Source organism: Indicator indicator, chromosome 2, assembly GCF_027791375.1.
Source record: "Indicator indicator isolate 239-I01 chromosome 2, UM_Iind_1.1, whole genome shotgun sequence".
In the NCBI taxonomy this organism is placed as follows: domain Eukaryota; kingdom Metazoa; phylum Chordata; class Aves; order Piciformes; family Indicatoridae; genus Indicator; species Indicator indicator.
Window position 1 is genome coordinate 49,300,925 of NC_072011.1, and position 18,550 is coordinate 49,319,474.

At 42.4% G+C, this 18,550-nt stretch overlaps 1 protein-coding gene across 1 annotated transcript in view; it reads right to left on the reverse strand.

Annotated features, from left to right (window-relative positions):
- Positions 1-18,550, reverse strand: part of MTA3 (metastasis associated 1 family member 3) — a 191,717-nt gene that overhangs the window by 142,671 nt on the left and 30,496 nt on the right. Inside the window, 1 exon segment of the mRNA XM_054394131.1 lies at positions 16,178-16,304. Coding sequence (XP_054250106.1) covers positions 16,178-16,304 — 127 coding nt within the window.

Below are 18,550 nucleotides of genomic sequence, written 5' to 3' on the forward strand. Positions count from 1 at the left end.
ATCAAAGCAATATGGCCACATTATAATGCTAACTACCACATTTTTGTGCAGGCTGCTAGTAGAAAGCTTCCCATTACTCAGTAGTGGTACATAAACACATCGATAACACAATGAGAGTTTGACCCCAATATCCTCACCTCTTTTCTCTCTGCTCTTTCTCATCCCCTTCTTCCCCAACACCCCTTTCACCTCAAAATTTCTCTGCTTCCAACTTTTCTGCAAATGAGCTGCAGAACTTTTTGCCAAATGGTATTTAAAAAAAACACACATAGATGTGGACGAAAAACATTGTGTGCTGAATCATCCCGCTAGCAACTGCCATTTTTATGCTATTATTTTCAGCTGAAATACCATTTTATCATCATATATATTTTTTTACCCCTTACATACATCACTTTGCATTTCACATATTTTTCAGTTTCTATCAATATAGCCAGGAGGTTCCAGGGGCCTTATACATATAGCTATAGGACCTCTGCCCAGAATACCCCTTTCCCATAGAACAGACCAGCACAGTTACATAGAAAAAAAATTGCTTGAAGAGGCTTCCTTGTTTTCAAGATAAAAAGTTATTGCAAAAAATATTGTTCATTTTGATGAACATTAAGATCAACTGTAAGCATTAGATGTCAATTGTTAACAGCTGATCATTAAGAGAAAACACCCAGCTAACCTCTTACTCATTACCATTGCATATCACAGGAAATGGGACTAAACTACTCATTTAACCTACAGTATGTAACCTCCTAGATTTCTTTTAATCTCCCTGTCAGAAGAACCAGACCACCAAAGAGAAATGGTGGGAAGATGAACCAAGAAATATCTGAGCACAATAAACAACAGCAGAGAAGACTCCTGAAGTAGAGAAGAATGAAACCTTCTCTACACCTGACCATGTCTTTGGAAGATTTTTTTGAAGCTTTTGACTTTGATAAATCCAGAATATTTGCTTCTGAAAATTAATTGTGTTATACTGGGAAGTCAGTTTGTCAGCTTTATTTGAACAGATTTTTTCAGTAGTCTTAAATGCTGAACAGGAGTTAACCTTTCTAGTCTGCTCCTCTTCCACATACCTCTAGTATGCTCTCTCTCCACTACAGTCTACCCTTATTAACTCCAACTACTGCAAGGGGATTCCTTCACTGTCACTCAAATGTAAGAGCATTTATTGACTGACCTTACACCTTGTTTCCGGTAATTTTAAAAATGTCACTTTATTTCATGGAGAGACAAGATTAACCTCCCCAGTATGCCTTCTGAGGGAATGAATTTCTACCTGACGTTAACACTTCTTTGTACAGCATCTTAACCATCTAATGGCTGGAGTCACACATACAGGTAACATTTCATATGAATATATGAAATTTCATACTCATGGACTAGTCTCCGAAAAGAAAATACTGGACGAGCAGTGTTAGACACCATACTTAAAAAAAAAAAAAACAAACTATCAAACTCGTAAAAGCCTATCTATTCTCTATCTCCTGTTTTTCTTCCCTCCCCCCTCCCCAGTCAGAGGAAAATCCTCTCTGCCTATTGTAAATGGCGTACTGGCATGTAACATGCATCTAGCTCATTATACTGTTTCTGGCACCTTTCCATCATAGTTGCCTAGGAAATAAGTGAATTCAGATTTGAAGTGATATGTTTCTATATATTCTCCAACAGTAACTGCACCTTTCAGCCTTTCTTCCAATACTAATAATCAAAATTCCCTGGAAAGTTAATATAGTTTCAACTTTGAGTTCTTTCCACAAGGTACGTATCCAAAAACCCAGAGCTTCTCCAGATTTAAATATAATACTGTCATTCTCACAGCGTTCTAAAACTTCCTCTATTAATGTATTTAAACAATCTTAGATAATTGGGATAGATGGAGCAGTATCAAATAAAGGATTAGTGTAACAGAATAAAATTTGACTATTCTAACCTAGACAGGAAAATAAAAAGGAGCTAGCTACCTACATGGACAAGTAAAACAAAAGAGACTACAAACTGTATTTACCAGACTGCAAAATCTGTTACATACTAAACCAAAATGGCACTCACTTTGCAAAAACACTAGAATTCTGAATGTTTTGAGTATTATTTAGGCTAGCACAGTACAATGTTATAGCTTCATTGTTCTATAGGTAGAGTCTCCTACCCGAAGTGTCACAGAAACTAATTAAAAATTACAAAGAACTACCCAGCTTCCATGCAATGAAAAAAAAAACAAAACCAAAACCAAACCAAACCAAAAAACTCCAAAAACACACCAAAACCAAATCAAACATAACCAAAAACAACCCACCACCATAAAATCGGAAAGCTAAGAATTATTCAAATATGAAATTTTCTTCTTCTTAAATGGCTCTGGTTACCTGATTTACACTAACCTCTCCACCAAACAGCATTCTTAACTGGTATCAACAGAGTTAATGACTAGTAAATCACATCCAAAGGTCTCAATGATGTTGAGGTTACATATCTGATTTTGATCTTTTCCTCTAATTAAATAGTACCCAGGAAAAAAAAATACTTCACACAGATTTAAGCAAGATTTATCTTGTATGAATGTTGAGGAAAAGTTTCAGATACCTCAGCAACATACAAATAACCTTTCATTAATCCCAGCATGACACAGCCACTTGCTCATTTCCCTCCCCTAATGGGAAGAGGGGGAGAGTCAGGGGAGGGAAAAATAACTCATTGAGGCTGAGATAAAGGCAGTTTAATAGGATAGAAGTGGAAGGGAGAGGGAAAGAGAAATAAAATTACTACTAAGAGAATATACATAACAAGTAATACCTAATTACTCGGGTGCTCTCCACCCACTAGACCAGTTAACTCCAAGTGATGGCACCCCCAAACAACTCCCCCCAGCTTATATACTAGGCATGATGCCATATGGTATGTGCTGCAGTCAAGGGGAGGCTTATTTATTAATTACCCTCACAACAATAATTAATAAACAATATGGCAAATGGGTATTAATAAAAATAGTAACCTTTTATTAATATGAAATATGCCAAACTCATAAAAAGGATCGTTTGTATGGTTGGAAGATATGTTTACAATGGATTATGCAGTCTCAGGGCAATTACAAACTATTCTATGCAAATTAGGAGGCAACAACTTGGAAAGAGAAGGTCCCCAAGACCAAGTAGCACTCAGTTACAGCGGGGAGGAGGCTTGATAAGAACCGTTAAACACAAAAGGCAGTGAATTGGTTACTCACAGCTAATTTCACCCATATTAGGGATACTGCTGCTGTTGCTGCTGCATTAGCTTTGGGGCGCTCTCACAAGCGCAGCAAGGCAGATCACTGGCAAGAAAGATTTACCACGTGGTCCCAGGCTGGTCTGGCTTCAGCAGATGGTGGGCAGTTAACAACGTTCTTGGCGACGGGTGCTTGCATGGTTCCTGGGTAAACGGAGGCAGGGCACGATTCTGGTGGCAAGAGGAAGCAGGCTCGGCGACTCTGGCTTTCTAGGCTCATGACTTCTCTGGCTTGCACATGTATGGCTCGTGGCTTTATCTCAGGCTCTGGACCAGGCACTTGAGGCAGGGCTACTCAAGGCGGCAAGGCTTGAAGCAAGGCTTCCTAGCCCCTTGTATGTATACAAAATGCCAGAGGTCAACTGGTCCAATGGGGCACTGAAGCTAACGTATAGCTGCCCAATGGAAAGCGTTCTGCCAGGTTATGACCATAGAAGGCAGAAGCAAGGACCTTGTATCTGGGAGAGCAGTGGTCAGCTAGTGCTCTGACCCCAGATAAGCATCTTGTTTACCAGGCAGGCAAGGGTTCTGTCCCCTTTGTTCCTGTTCCCGCATTGCCCTGTTTTTCTGCAGGAAGGAGGGGAGAGAAAGGAACCTGTCTAGACATCTTAAGGCCTGTCTGGATTTGTACTGGGCCATGTGTCATGGCTGTACCATCACAGCATGGAATACCCTTTTGGGTTTTCTGAGTCCGCTGTCCTTTCTGTGTCCCCTTCCCAGCCTCCTGTGTAGCCCCAGCTGGCATAGTAGCACGAGAAACTGAAAAGTCCTTGACTTAGAGTAAGCTCTGCTCAGCAACAACTAAAATGTAAGTGTGTTATCAGGATTACTCTTACAATAAATCCAAAAATCAAAGTACTTTACCAGATACCAGGAAAACAAGTAAATTAACTTATTGCAGACAGAACCAGGACATATCCGCTAACAAAAAAATATTTTATGTCTTCACTTTCAATTTAATCCTGGTTCTCTAACCGCATGGAAGACAAGAAGGTTATCAGGAGTAGCCAAGATGGATTTACCAAGGGCAGATGCTGCCTGACTAATCTAACAGCCTTCTATGAAACCATGACCAAATGGGTAGACGAGGAAAGAGCAGTGGATGTCATATACCCTGACTTCATCAAGACTTTTGATACCATCTCCCATAACATCCTCATAGAAAAGCTCAGGAAATGTGGCATAGAGGGTTAGACTGTAAGATGGATTGAAAACTGGCTCAACAACAGAGTTCAGAGGGTTGTCATCAGTCAACTTGGAGGCACAGTCAACCTGGAGGCCTGTTCTCAGGGGTGTTTCCCAGGGATCAGTACTGGGTCCAATTTTGTTCAATATCTTTATCAACAACCTGGATGACTGGATTGAGTGTACCCTCAGCAAGTTCACTGACAATACAAAACCAGGGGAGGTGGCTGATGCCGCATCACACTGTGCAGCCATCCAACAAGACCTGGACAGGCTGAAGAGCTGGGTGCAGGCAAACCTCATGAAGTTCAATAAGGACAAGTGCAGGGTCCTACATCTGGGGAGGAATAACAACATGCACCAGTACAGGTTAGGGGCTACCCTGCTAGAAAGCAGCTCCACAGAGAAAGATCTTGGAGTCATAGTAAACAGCAAGTTCTCCATGGGACAACAATACACCCTTGTGGCCAAGAGAGCAAATGGTATCCTGGTATACATCAAGAAAGTGTGTCCAGCAAGTCTAGGGAGGTTGTTCTTCTCCTCTACTCTGCCCTGGTGAGACCACACCTGGAATACTGTGTCCGATTTTGGGCTCTCCAGTTCAAGAGCGACAGGGACCTGCTGGAAAGAGTCCAATGGAGAGCCATGAGGATGATTAGGCGACTTGAGCACCTCCCCTGTGAAGAGAGACTGAGATCCCTGGGGCTTTGGGGCTTTTCTCAATATTTATATGCAGATTCTAGTGCACGGCCACAGAATGTATCCCATAAATTGGCACAGTGTAACATTTTTGAACCAAATTAGAAAAATAAAAAAATAGTTATTCAATTAGAACCAACATTGTAATTCTGCCACTTGTCCACCAGATGGCAACTTGACAAGACACTTGGCGGTTGCTAAACAACTAGAAGAGACAACATGTCAGGACATATAACTTAAAGGAACCTTTTAGAGATTTAAATCAATGATGATCATGAATTATGACTCCAGGCACACCCGGGGTGCTGCCTTATAAACCACAAGGCTACAATACTGTGCGGGCTAATGCACAGGGATTTTAAACAGAACCAAATCTGGTGTTAATCAGGTAAACACTGGAAAGATATACAGTTTCACTTGCTAAGCTGGTTGCTAAGTTACTACTGTGTTGGCTACCGCGGCTGGCTCCAGGGATCCCAAGGTGATGTAGCTGGTCACTGCAAAAGCTCAGGGGTTTGTGGGGACCCAGTGCTGGCTCCTGGGGGTGGTCCCTTCCAGACACATGGAGGAATCTTTCTCCCATCTCTGAGGGGGTGCAGCATAGACTTCTGCTGATCAGGCAGGTTCACTTGGACAGGTTCTCTCAAGTGGCTCCCTCGGCGCTGCAGTCCTGCGGAGTCAGCAGGGCACTGTGGGGGTTCAGTTACCCTCCTGAGGTGGCTGGAGAGTGCAGGGGGTGCGGCACGGAGCAGAGCAGCTTTTCCCCTGGCTCAGCTCAAAATGAGCAAGCGTCCAGGACACTCACAGGCAGTCCTGGCAGAGCATGGTTGCTCTGAGTCGCCCTAGGTCAGCTTTGACTTACAGGGCTGTGGAGCGGCAGGTGGCAGCTCCTTCTTCCCCAAGGCTGGGCATGGTCCTGCTTTGCGAGTGGGCACCCGAAGGACTGCTTTGGCCTGCAGGTCTGTAGCTTATGTTCAAAAAGGTCTGCTGCCTCGTGGCTGCAGCAGACAATTAGAACTGCCGAAACAGTTCAGGCTAGTTCTCTCCCCGACTGGGTAAGCTTACCCACTGAGGTTCGTTCCCTTTAACATGCGGTGGCTGCTTCTTCTTACCGGTGGGACTGTGATACGACTGGCCGTAGTTGCAGAGCAGCTTGCAAAGGACGCTTTGCAGGCTTCCAGATAAACTGAGGCATGGTGGTACTTCCTGGGTTGCTGGCTTCTCTCCAGACTGCAAACAAAGGCAGAGCACATACACGAAGGCAAAGCATGTGCAACAGAACAAACAGCGCAAAAGAGCTTAGTAGCAAAGAGCAACTTGTTTACAAGTTGGGGTAATATTTATAATAGACTCATGGCTTGGATTTAGCCAATAGTCAATCTTGATTAGGCACCTTTAGCCAATGACAAAGCATGCAGTTAGAATTATGTCCAAACTTGGAAGAAGCACAAGCATCCGACAAGATGGATGAATGATATTGTTTACCCCACAAAAGGCAGGTAGGGTTGTTACCCCAGCATGGTGACACCTGGTCCTTTTGTTTACTCTGCTCTGGGCTTAGCATCCACTTCAGAGAGGTGAAAGGGGGGGAATGTGAGCAAAACATGCTGGGACAAGTTTTGTCAATATTTGGGGCATAATTCAGAGCATAGGCTCCCTTCATGACACTCTTTTCTGTGGTGTGCAATAATAAGACAAGGAACAACGGGTGAAAGCTTGAACATAGAAAATTGCACCTCAACATGAGGAGAAACTTCTTTACAGTGAGGGTGACGGAGCACTGGAACAGGCTTCCCAGTGAGGTTGTGGAGTTTCTTTCTCTGGACACATTCAAAAGCTGCCTGGATGCGCTCCTGTACCCTAGGTGACCCTGCTTTGACAGGGGGGTTGGACCCAATGATCTCTGTGGAGGTCCTTTCCAACCTCTACCGTACTATGATGAATTGTCCCTTCAGAATCCTTTCTGCTCTTAGATACACTTTGTAAAAAGTTCTTCATTGAGCTGATGGCATCAACAAAATTTTTTATATTATTAAATCAGTCAGCAATAAAAAGTAATTAGAAGTCTTGCAGTAAAAGGAGACAACAAAGCTTGGCAGTATATATACTTACGGTATTGCCATCCTTTATCATACAAACTACAATTGCTTCCCCTGTCCCAGAAACCAGAACTACAACTCGTAACTTCTCCTTCTTTAAAGCTTTAACCATAGGAAAGCTGTTTTCACATACTAATCTTCCTTCCCTATCACATCCACTGCTCTGCCATCATCTATCCACCTGGTTATGTCCTCATAAAGGCCATCAGGTCAGTCAAAGATGACTTCCCTTTGGTAAAACCATGTTGACTACCCCTAACAACCCTCTTGTCCCTGATATTTCGAAGGACAGCACCAAGGATAAGATGCTCCATTACCTTTCTGGAGATGGAGGTGAGGTTGACTGGTCTATAGGTGCCTGGGTCCTCCTTCTTACCCTTTTTGAAGATTGGAATGATGTTTGCCTTCCTCCAGTCCCCTGGCACCTCTCCTGTCTGACACGACTTACCAAAGATGGTGAAGAGTGTTCTGGTAATGACCTCCACCAGCTCCCTCAGCACCCATGAATGCATGCCATCAGGACCCATGGATTTATGGTTATCTGGATTACTTAACTGTTCCCTAACCCAGTACTCATCAACCAAGGAAAACACCTGAGACAAGACAAAGGTGTTATGCCTTCCACTGGTGCCTCAGGGTTCTTTCTGGGGGTGCTGAGGACAGTCTCCAGCAATACACATGGAGATGAAGGCAGCATTTAGTAACTCCACCTTCTATCATCTGTCACCGAGGTACCCACCTCATTCAGCAGTGAGCCTACACTGCCTCTAGTTATAGTTTTTCCTGCAATGGATTTGAAGAAGCCCTTTTTGTTGTCCCTGACCTCCCTTGCAAGGTTGAATTCCAAGGAGGCCTTAGCTTTCCTAGTTGCGTCCCTACATCCTCTGACAACAGTCTTATATTCCTCCCAAGTGGCCAGCCCCTCCTTCTATGATCTGCAGACTCTCTTCTTCCACTTGAGTTTGCTCAGCAGTCAAGAAACAAATCAGGCTTGTAAGGCTCAAAGTAAGCTTTTCAAAAAGTATGTGTATATGTATATATACACATATATAAACACACAAGGTATAAATGCATACACACACAGAGTCCATGTATCAAAACACTCTAATTTTGCCAAAAATGCGAAAACTCAAAATCCTGGGCAATATCCACTAAATCCTATCTGTCTTAAAAAGTCACAGCATTTCTTCTACAAAATGACCTGCTGTGTTAATCTTCAGCTTCAGATCATTTGGTGTGTTTTAAAGGATAGAATCCCACATTCACGAAAAAGTATTACCGTACACCCTAGTTGTTTGAAGTAACAGTAAGTTCTTATGAGATCATGAAAGCACAGCATAAAGAAAGACACGTGGCTACACAGTGTCACACTCTTATAGACAGTTTGTAAGCACAGCATGTTTTTATAAACTGCACATATGTATGTTATTTTTTCTAGTATGCCTACAAAATGGTATCAAAGTTACTTTAGTATAGGGGATAATTTAACAAACAAAAAACGAAGCAAACAAACAAAATTTTCAAAAAACCCCATAGGAAACACCAACCAAACCCCAAAACACAGAAAGACAGTAAAAATGTATTAATTAATACGGGGATCAATTTCAGAACTGAGGGAAACCTCACAGCTTGGAAATTTTTCAACACAGCTGCCTCACTGAAACATACAACTTAATTCAAGCACAAACAATTAGGATCACATCAGCAGTCACTGTACAAAACTCTGGTCTGGTAAAGAAACAACTGAAGAGATGACAATTTCATACTACTCTTCTTTGGTCCCTGAAAAGGACCCTTTAAAAACTTGTATTCAAACTCCAACTTATCAGAAAGATTCATAGATTCAGAGAATACCATGTTGGAAGGGAGGGACCTCAAGAACATCTAAGCCCCACTTTTCAGGGTAAGAGTATAGTTTAAATGAGATGGCCCAGCACCCTGTAAAGCTGGGCCTTAAAACTGTCTAACGTAGTGGAATCCACCACCTCCCTTGGGAGTTTATTCCAATGTCTAATAGTTTGAATGGTGAAAAAAACTTTTCTGGCATTCAGTCTGAATCTCCCCAGTAGCAACTTGTTCCCTTTACCCCTGGTCTTTGCCATGTGACTCTTTGTAAAAAGGGAGTCCCCCTCCTCATGGTAGCCACCCTTTATATACTTGCAGATATGAGGTCTCCCCTAAGCCTTCTCCTCTCAAGGCTTAACAAACCCAGCTTTCCCAGCCTTCCCTCATACAACAGTTATTCCAGTCCTCTGATCATTCTTGTGGCCCTTCTCTGGACCCTTTCCAGCCTGTCCACATCCTTTTCATATAGCAGGGACCAAAATTGTACACAGTACTCAAGGTGAAGCCTGACCAGTGCTGAGGAGAGTGAGAGACTGACATCTTTATCCCTGCTTGTGATACCCTTATTAATGCAATTCATGATCCTGTTGGCTTTTGTTGGCACTGCAGAAAGCCAAGAGAATGCCGAGTTGCATTAATAAGACTGCTAACTAGAAGTCGTTTAGCAAATGTTAATTACTCAAGCAGGGTATGCTGTAACCAAGAAAGAATTTTGACAAAGTAGTAGTTTATTCTTTAACTGTAAAAAAACCCCACACAACCGCATCAACCAATTAAATCATCAACATGGTATCACACAAATATCATTATATATTTTTAATCCTCTTTCCTCTTCAGGAGGTGGCCACCACTCTTAAACTCTTCTCCTTTTCCAAGATATTCTGATTTTAGACTGCATAAATTAGGTTTGGTTTTAAGGGGGAGGAATGCAGCATAGAGCTGACCAAAAGATTCACACTTGATTTTATCATGACAGCTCAGAATGCTTAAGTATCCTTTCCAAACACTTAGAAAAATAATAATAATAAACACCAAAAGCCACAACTCCAAGACTGCAACAATTATTAGCAAACAAGAATTAAGCAAAGGTAATGAAATGGCAAGATGAACATTGATGGATAATATCTTCTACACAACTCCTATCAAGTATTACATTTAAAAGCAACTACAAATGATCTTTGAAGTTAACGAAGTCTTTCACAGCAATCTTAATGTGTTTATTCACTCTTGAGACTTTAAGACCCAAAAAAAACCCAAACAATTAAAGCCCAAGTGAGATTAACACAGTGCATCTCTCCAACAGGATAACCACTCACAGATTTTTATATGCAGGACCCTTTCACCATGTGCTAAGTTTTATGGTGAATTTTAAAACACTGGCAAATAATTTCACTTCTATGGCAACTGTATTTGGTAATGCCCAAAGCTCTGAAAACCCAAGTTAAATACACAGCACTCTGGCTGAACTCAGCCCCTCTCCAAGACTGGCATTGCTTACAGGTGCCATCTGCATGAATTCTGGGTGCATTCACTGTGTGAATGAATGGATTGTTCAGCAAGGCTAGCTGGCAACATACTCTGCTACAAGGAGATCTGAAGATTATAGTGCCTTGGAAAAACTGCATCTGTGACTGTTATGAAATTACTAATATTTATCAGGCAAAGATATCAATAAAAATGTATAAATTATTTATTAATACAAAGCCTCACCAAAAACTTATTTACAGTTTATATTTACAGGTATGGGTATTCACTTGGGTTGGTAATTTTCACAAAAGGGTACATAAAACAGTTTAAGCAAAACCAGAAATTTGCAAACAGTAATTTAAATCAGGAAAGAGATTCATGGCAAAAGCTGGCTTGCCTGCTAGGAGACTTTATGGCTACTATAGATACGGCTGGCACAAACCTTAACAAAGAGACTTTATAAGCAAAAGCCAATTATTCATGGTGCTGTTGCAACTAGTAAAGTTACTTGTCCCTGGTTTTGGAACAAACCTCCAGGATCGCAATTTGTAATCCAAAATATGGTGTGCACAGCACCAGTTAAACAAAGCAAAGATGGCACTGTGCCATGTGGTGGCTTCGTTACCAGAGTGAACATTCCGAATTTTTTCACCTTGCTTTCCGGTGCAATCTAATCTTGCCACTGGAGAAAGAGTGGTCTTGGGGGAAACTTTACCACCAAGGGATTTGTAGGGAGGGGACAAAGTGGCTCTTCCCTGGCTCACGGGCTGTAGCTGGATCTTGGCACAGAGCAAGCTGCAGTGACTTCTCTGGGCTGCCACTTTTCTCAGCACTACGTCTACAGCTGGCACAGTTTCACTTGGCTCTCTGGCAACAGGCTCACAAAGCAGCACTTCACTATGGCTTGGCAGTAGGTCCTTTCACGGCTCGGCAGCTGGCACAATTCGCTGGCTGGGGTGCAGAGTGAGCAGCTTCTGCTTCCCTGTTAAGCAGCTGGTAAAGGCTTTTGGGCGCTCATGGGGTAATCGGCGTTTCTTGGCTCAGCCAGGTGCTGCTTGCTGGCTGGGCTCTCTTGTGGTTTTGCGGGGCACTGCAGCAAGTTCTGCTTGCTGGCTGCATGAGCAGCAGCAGCTTTTCTACTTGCATTTGGTGGTTTCTCAGATCAATCTTGACGCAGTTTGGCAGTGGCGGCTATCTGCTCTAGGGTGGATGAATCTTGGTCTCTAGCACTTGGCTCTTGGAGTTTCCCAGCTCAGAGGCTGTGGCAGCATCTCAGCATTCAGGTGGCAGCCTGCTTCTCAGCGCAGAGACTGCAGCAAGGTCTTGATTCACAAAGCAGCTTTTCACTCACAGGCTGCAGCTTCGGGCTGCAGCTGGTACAGCTCTCCCAGGACTTTCCTCAGCTTGCCAGTTGGGCTTTTCAGTGCAGCTAAGGCTGTCATAAATACAACCAGCTTTCACCGACTTCTGGCTACAGTGCAGGTTCTGGGTTCAAGTGTACAAACAGGCTTTGGCGAAAGCCAGGGCTTCTTCATAAATAAAGGTGAATTGTTTACCATCTTAGCTTGTAGTTAATATTTGCCAAGAAGAATGTTGGCCAATGGCAAAATAAGTAAACAAGCTAGTTTAACCTTACAGTATGGAATCTGGCCAAACAAGGTAAATGCATAAGCCCAGCATAAGGCAAGCACAGGTGAGTATGGTGGTAGGGCCAAATAGGCCCAACGCAAACCCAGAACAAGTCCTGGCATGTCCAGGCATGAGCCCTCTCTCCCCCTCCCTCCTGCAGGGATCCAGTGAATACAGGAAAAAGACAAAGAACCTGGGTGTCAGAAAGTCTGGTAAACAAGGGATATGTCCTCCCTTTGTGGTGGACAGACACGTGCACTGCCCATGATTCACCTAGACTAGGCTTATGTCTTTACCATATGTGGTCATGGCCTGGCGAAACCCCATTCTATTGGTTGCCAATTGGCCAAAATGATCCTTGGGCAAATGAAAAAAGCAAAGCCAAATTGTAAACAAGTGTCTTGCCTTGTCTAAGATCCAGGAATTCAGAATCCATGCCATACCTCAATTTACCCAGAAAGACGCAAGCCCCTTTGCATAAGCTGCACTGAAACGACAGTCGGCCTCTTTGCGTCACAAAAGCATAGGGGCGGACAGATGTGTCTTGCCATGCAGAAGGGATAAATCCCTGGTGATCCAAGACCCTGGGAACTGTCCTCTTGCAGTGCTAAGTCACTTCCAGCTTAAGCACCTGATTCTCAAACCCCGACCTCGCAGCAAAGTGCCAAGAGAAACAGGCTACTGTCAAAAGCATGAAACCTTGGGACAGCCTGAGAACCCTGGGAAGCTTTGAGAACCTCCTGCTGTCATGTCAGGCCAGCCCAACCATTGGGACAATGAGACAACTCTGCCAGCAACCAGCACCCAAGAGCACCCCAAAAGCTATTACTGGCTTATTTACAGCAAAAGCACTCCACATGGATGGAATTCCCATTGCTCTGTGTAGCTTGGACTATATTGCAGTCCTCGAGAGAATTCCAGAGAAGTAATATTGTGACTAATTGTTTACTTCTATAAAGCCTCTTTGTAAAAGGTTCCTGTCAAGTCTTCCCCCAGTGGACAAGTGGCATAACACCACGGCAGATTCTCTTTCCCAGTGTTATTTTCCCCAGTTTGCTTAATACTGTTTCAATTGTTAATATTGCCTCTATACTTTACATATCCATTGTAAATATACTACGGCCATACACTGAACCTATTAGTAAGTTTTTGTCAATTTTTCATATTAACAAATAATAATTACTATTTTATTAGTATCATCTTTGCCTTATTAATAAATCATAATTCAAATTCATAACAGTGAGGCATCTGGGTACTTGTTTACCAAAACAAGGACAAGTTAGGGCAAGCTCATGTTTACATAGACATGCCAGCTCCAAGGGAGGGGGAAAAGAAGGGGTTTGAGGCTTGGACATGTTTGGGCTTGTTTGCCCCTCTAGGACAGTGACATGCAGGGATTGGGAAAAAGGGAGATCATTCATTGGCAGGGTGTTGATAACCTCACAAGTTCAAGAAGATTTGGGAGGGAATACCTTCACTTGTAACTTGAAAAGCAAATCCTGCTTTTGAGACACAAACTAGTGCATCAGCTTGTACTGTACCACTCCAGAGTGGTGGTGCACTGAGCTAGGCAATGAATACATTCCACTTTAGGAACACCGTGTCCACAGGGCAGTGCTGCCATGTTTAATTACGATTACACTACTCCCTTCTAACTCTTTTCTACATCTGGCACTATTTTTTTTGTGTGCATGCCACTTCCAAATTGACTGAACTTTTGAATTCTTGCTCTTAAGAAAACTGATCACCATTCTCCACTACATTCCACTGTACCTAGCAGCTAGAACTGCAGGTGGTAATAGCAAAGGCCCACAGAATGGAGCTACACAGACTTATTGAAAGAGTATCTGCTAGCTTTATACATGAAGATGAGTGGTACAAAGGGCACCCAGAGAGGCTGTGGAATCTCCATGCAAGTATATTCAGGAGTAGTGATAGGATTAAGTTTGAGGAGTACCACCTTCATAATATTTCTATCCTCTTCTACAGGAGAACCTAAAGGTATAAAAACTATTGAGAGCTACAGATTGTGAACATTAGCAAGCTAAAAAACTAAGTAACAAATGTACTGCAGTGTATTTTCCTTCTTGTTTCTTTTTAAAATAGATAAGACTGTTCAAATGTCATTAGACTACATAAAGCTTATTCCAGAATGTGTCTGGTAAAGGTCTTACTAACACGTGGCAGCACAGCCCTACAGCATTCATATGTTCTGAAAAGTAGATGAGAGTCATCACTGCTTTTGCCTGCTGTGCAATGCTTCATGTACTACAAATTTTCATGGTTTTCAGGCTTCTTTGTGAAATATGTACTGGAGAAACTCTATTGTATTTGCTCCCTGAGTTGTGAGGCAAGAAGACATTTACAATACTTCTTCTGTGTAATCTTCTCTCTACAAAGAGAATACCTTATTTCAGTATCAAAATGTCAAAGTGAGTAAAAGAAACTGCACAGGATTATTATCTCTATGCTACAGTTGGAGAAGCAGAGATTTGACAGTTAAATTACTTTCTCAGAGAACAAGTAGCTGAATCAAGCACAGGAAATTAATACAAACAGTTTTAGTGTTGGCAGTGAGAAAGATTAAGCCACATATTTGCCAATGAGAGAGAAATACATATGCACATACAAAGTGTTTCTCCAATTTTTGGTAGCTTCTAGTAATTTATGGTCTGAAATGGCTGAGAGCAGCTGGAACTAATGAGAAAACAGGAATTCCTTCAGAATGCAATTTAAGAGTCCTGGGTTTACACTTCCCATCTTGTTCCCTGTTAGTGTGCTCTTTCTTTTCCATTTCTAGGTACATCCTTCCCAAAACAAAAAGAATTTGCTTGACTGATAAAAACGAGATGGCACAAGCACTTACATCAATTACAGAAACAAAACAACAAACTCCTTTTGAGCTTTAGCAAACCTCTTTCTACATTAGGACAATTTAAAATAATATTTGAAATGCTGTAACAGTGTGAGAGCTGAAATACCCCCCACCGACAATAACCAGGCTAGCTCAGTCTGGAAGCAAAGGAAAAGCTGTATTTACAAGCAAATCTACAATCTATGATAAAATGCAATGAAAATGTACAAATACACACAATTTACAACATTTACAAGTATGTACAATCAACATAAAAGCACAACCAAGCTCCCTTTGCTTCTCCCAAAGAGGCCTCTTCCCCCAGGGGCCTCTCCCCTCCCCACCAGAAAAATCCCTCCCCAGACCCCCCTGGCAAAAGGCAGAGTTAAGAAGCAGAGAGGTTGTCAGGACTCAGCTTGCCAAGGTCACTGTGTTATCTTCAGCCAGAAATGAAGAAGAAGCAGCCAGACAGCCCAGCAAATTGTGAACTCAGACTCTGACTGCCCCAACTTTGTTTTGAATAATAGTTCTTACAAATTTCTCTCTCTCCAATGGAAGTGTTTAGAACAATAATTATTTTGTTTTCTTACACCCAATAGGGACTTATTTACATTCCTTTGCTTTCTTTGCTTTAACTTTGAGAAGAAAAATTAAAAAGACAGTTCTAAACCATCACAAATGCTTTTGCAACATTTAGCCAAACTCAATCATTACTTTCTCACATTTACTGAAGTAAGTTGGGGTAATGTTATTTTTAAATGTGTGCAGCTCTAAATTGCAGATCTGACCACTGAGCCACTGCCCCCTTTCCAAACCCATCTGTAGTTTCCCTGGGCAGACTAAATGGTCAAAGCTCCTCTGGCCAGCAGAAGAATAATTAAAAAAAAACAACTCTTCCAAAGTAGGAACAGAACTGATGCTCTGTCAAGCTAGAGCTCTGAGATTCTTGTCCCTTCCAAGGCTCAAACATGAGTAACAGAAGGAAAAAACAAAAGCACTTCTAAAGTAGTTCATGGGACAACCTGGCACAACTCACCTGTGATCAATCACATCCTTTCGGAAGATAAAGGTGAGCTACTACTGGCAGGCAATCCAGCTCAACAGAAGACAGAAATATATGATATCTACTTTTTCTTACCTGATGTGCGTTGCTGGAAGGGACTCATACTGTCGAGAAAGGAAGAGCTCTCTGTGCTTCAACTGATGTTCCTGTTTATCAGTCAAATCAACCTCAATTTTAATTTCAGACTCTTCTTCAACTTCTTCTGCAGAGAAGCAGAGAATAGGTCAAAATTAACTCTGTCGATAACACCACTGTAGCCATTTCACTTGACATCCCCCCCAAACCTTAGCAACCTCCCTCAGAATTTCAAAGAGAAGTTTAACAAGACTACAGTTCATATAACTGAACAGAATATTATTTTGAATTCTATACCTCTTTAAAAAAATTGTGCTCCTCTCCTACTGTACTATGCAATGATGTCTTTCACACAGCTGTTAAGAACTATCCTGACAACATTACTCATTCTCTTCTTTCAGTGGCAGAGTCATCTTGCAGGCCTGTGGTTACTGGTGTTCCCCAGGGATCAAAACTGGGTCCAGTTTTGCTCAGTATCTTTATCAACAATCTGGATGAGAGGACTGAGTGTACCCTCAGCAAGTTTGTTGATGATACAAAACTGGGGAGGATGGGTTGCACCCTGTTAGGCTGCGCAGCCATCCAACAAGATTTGGACAGGCTGGAGAGCTGAGTGCAGGCAAACCTCGTGAAGTTCAATAAGGACAAGTACAGGGTCTTGTGGGAACCCAAAAAGAGAGTAAGAATGGAATGTTTAGATGGCCTTCCAGGCCTGCAAGACCCTGAAGGTGATAAACTATGTTGTACCTCTAAACCAGGTGAGAAAAGGATGGTAGTAAAAAATAACCAAGTGTTGCATCTTTGAAACATACGGGAAGGCAACTGGGGAGAAGGGCACCTGTTTAAATAAAAATAAATCAGTGGGCTTAACGAGGCAGGCTGTGAGAAAGTAGAACTGTAACATTCACTTACATCTCAATAAACAGACACTGGCTCCACAGGTCTGAGCCATCTCACCCACCCTGCAGCAGCGGTCACTTCCTCATAACTGGTTTATTGGTTTTATTTCTGCTCTCTGTGTTGAGACCGGCAGATCCAGGATCAACATATCACTCGATGCGCTCAGAAAAACCCACACATGGTGTGCTGTGAGTGGTCACAGCCAATTTTGTCTACAGGACTAGAGAACCTAGGGGTCGAGCAGCCCCTGTGCCACCCTTTCTTCTATCTACTTCTTGAAAGGGAAAGTGCATGGATGAAGCCCTGAGGAGGCTTCAGAAGAAACGGAGAGCCTGCACATGACTAAGTCAAATGTCAGTAGCCAGCTGGTGAGTATAAATTAGCCCACAGCTTCCCTAACTTTCCAGAGAAAGTTAGTCATCGTGTGCAGCAGTTATTCTGAAGAGGTTCTTTTTTCTTTTCTCTTACAAACACAAGATGGATTCAGGATACTGTCTCAGGACAAAAATGCATGGTATTAAACACAAGTGCTACAAAGCTTCCTTAAGTTCATGGATTTGCCTCTGTGGTGAGAACAGGCAGAGCTTGACCTTGTGTCTTATAAGGTTTCGTCGTAATCAATTTACAGCTTTACAACAGACAACTTTACAGTTTTACAACTGGTTGTTAGGCGAAGTCACAGGTATAATATAGCAGTGGCTCCCGCCATGGGACGCGTTATGGTATTCATTGTTAAAGACTCAGAAAAAAGTTTTCAAGAAAAGCTTTTAGAAGAAAAGTTCAATTGGCAAGTTACAGGATTACGTTTCCACACATTCACTGAGATTTCATTAGAAGCATTTTAGATTAGGTACTAGCTCTCTATAGTAGATACATCAAAAGAGGTGACACTTTCAAAAGATAGCGCGGTACCCGCCACCACAGCTACTAGGCAGTAAGATCACACCTATGGAGTCCTTTACTGAGTTAGCTTGCAATCATGACAGTGCAAAAAGGAATTAAAATGGGTAACAGACCTATCTGCACAGCACATAATATACAATTATGTTACAAGACATGCATTCCCTATAACGTCACAGCAGAGGCAATAGTCACACATGCTTATACTGCACTTACATCTTTGACTTTTAAATTATAACAAAAAAGGAGGAATTCTCCAGAGACATAACACAGGGAGATTCAGACTAGGAAAGGCCAGATTTGTTAGTGTAGGGAAGGGATATGCTTATGATTTGTCACCCACAGGTCCTCCAGCAAGAAAAGTCAAGCTGTATCATGACCTGGAGAGACCAGATCCTCAACCTGGTAGTGCAGACATCTCAGCTGACAATGAAGAAATCGATGCACAGGTGAAACACACCTAGGAACTCCACAGCCACCAGAATCTTCCAAAACCCTGCTACACCCTGATATGATTATTCTGCTCACACGGACCTGCCTCTGCCTTGCCTTGTTAACCATTTGTCACCAGAT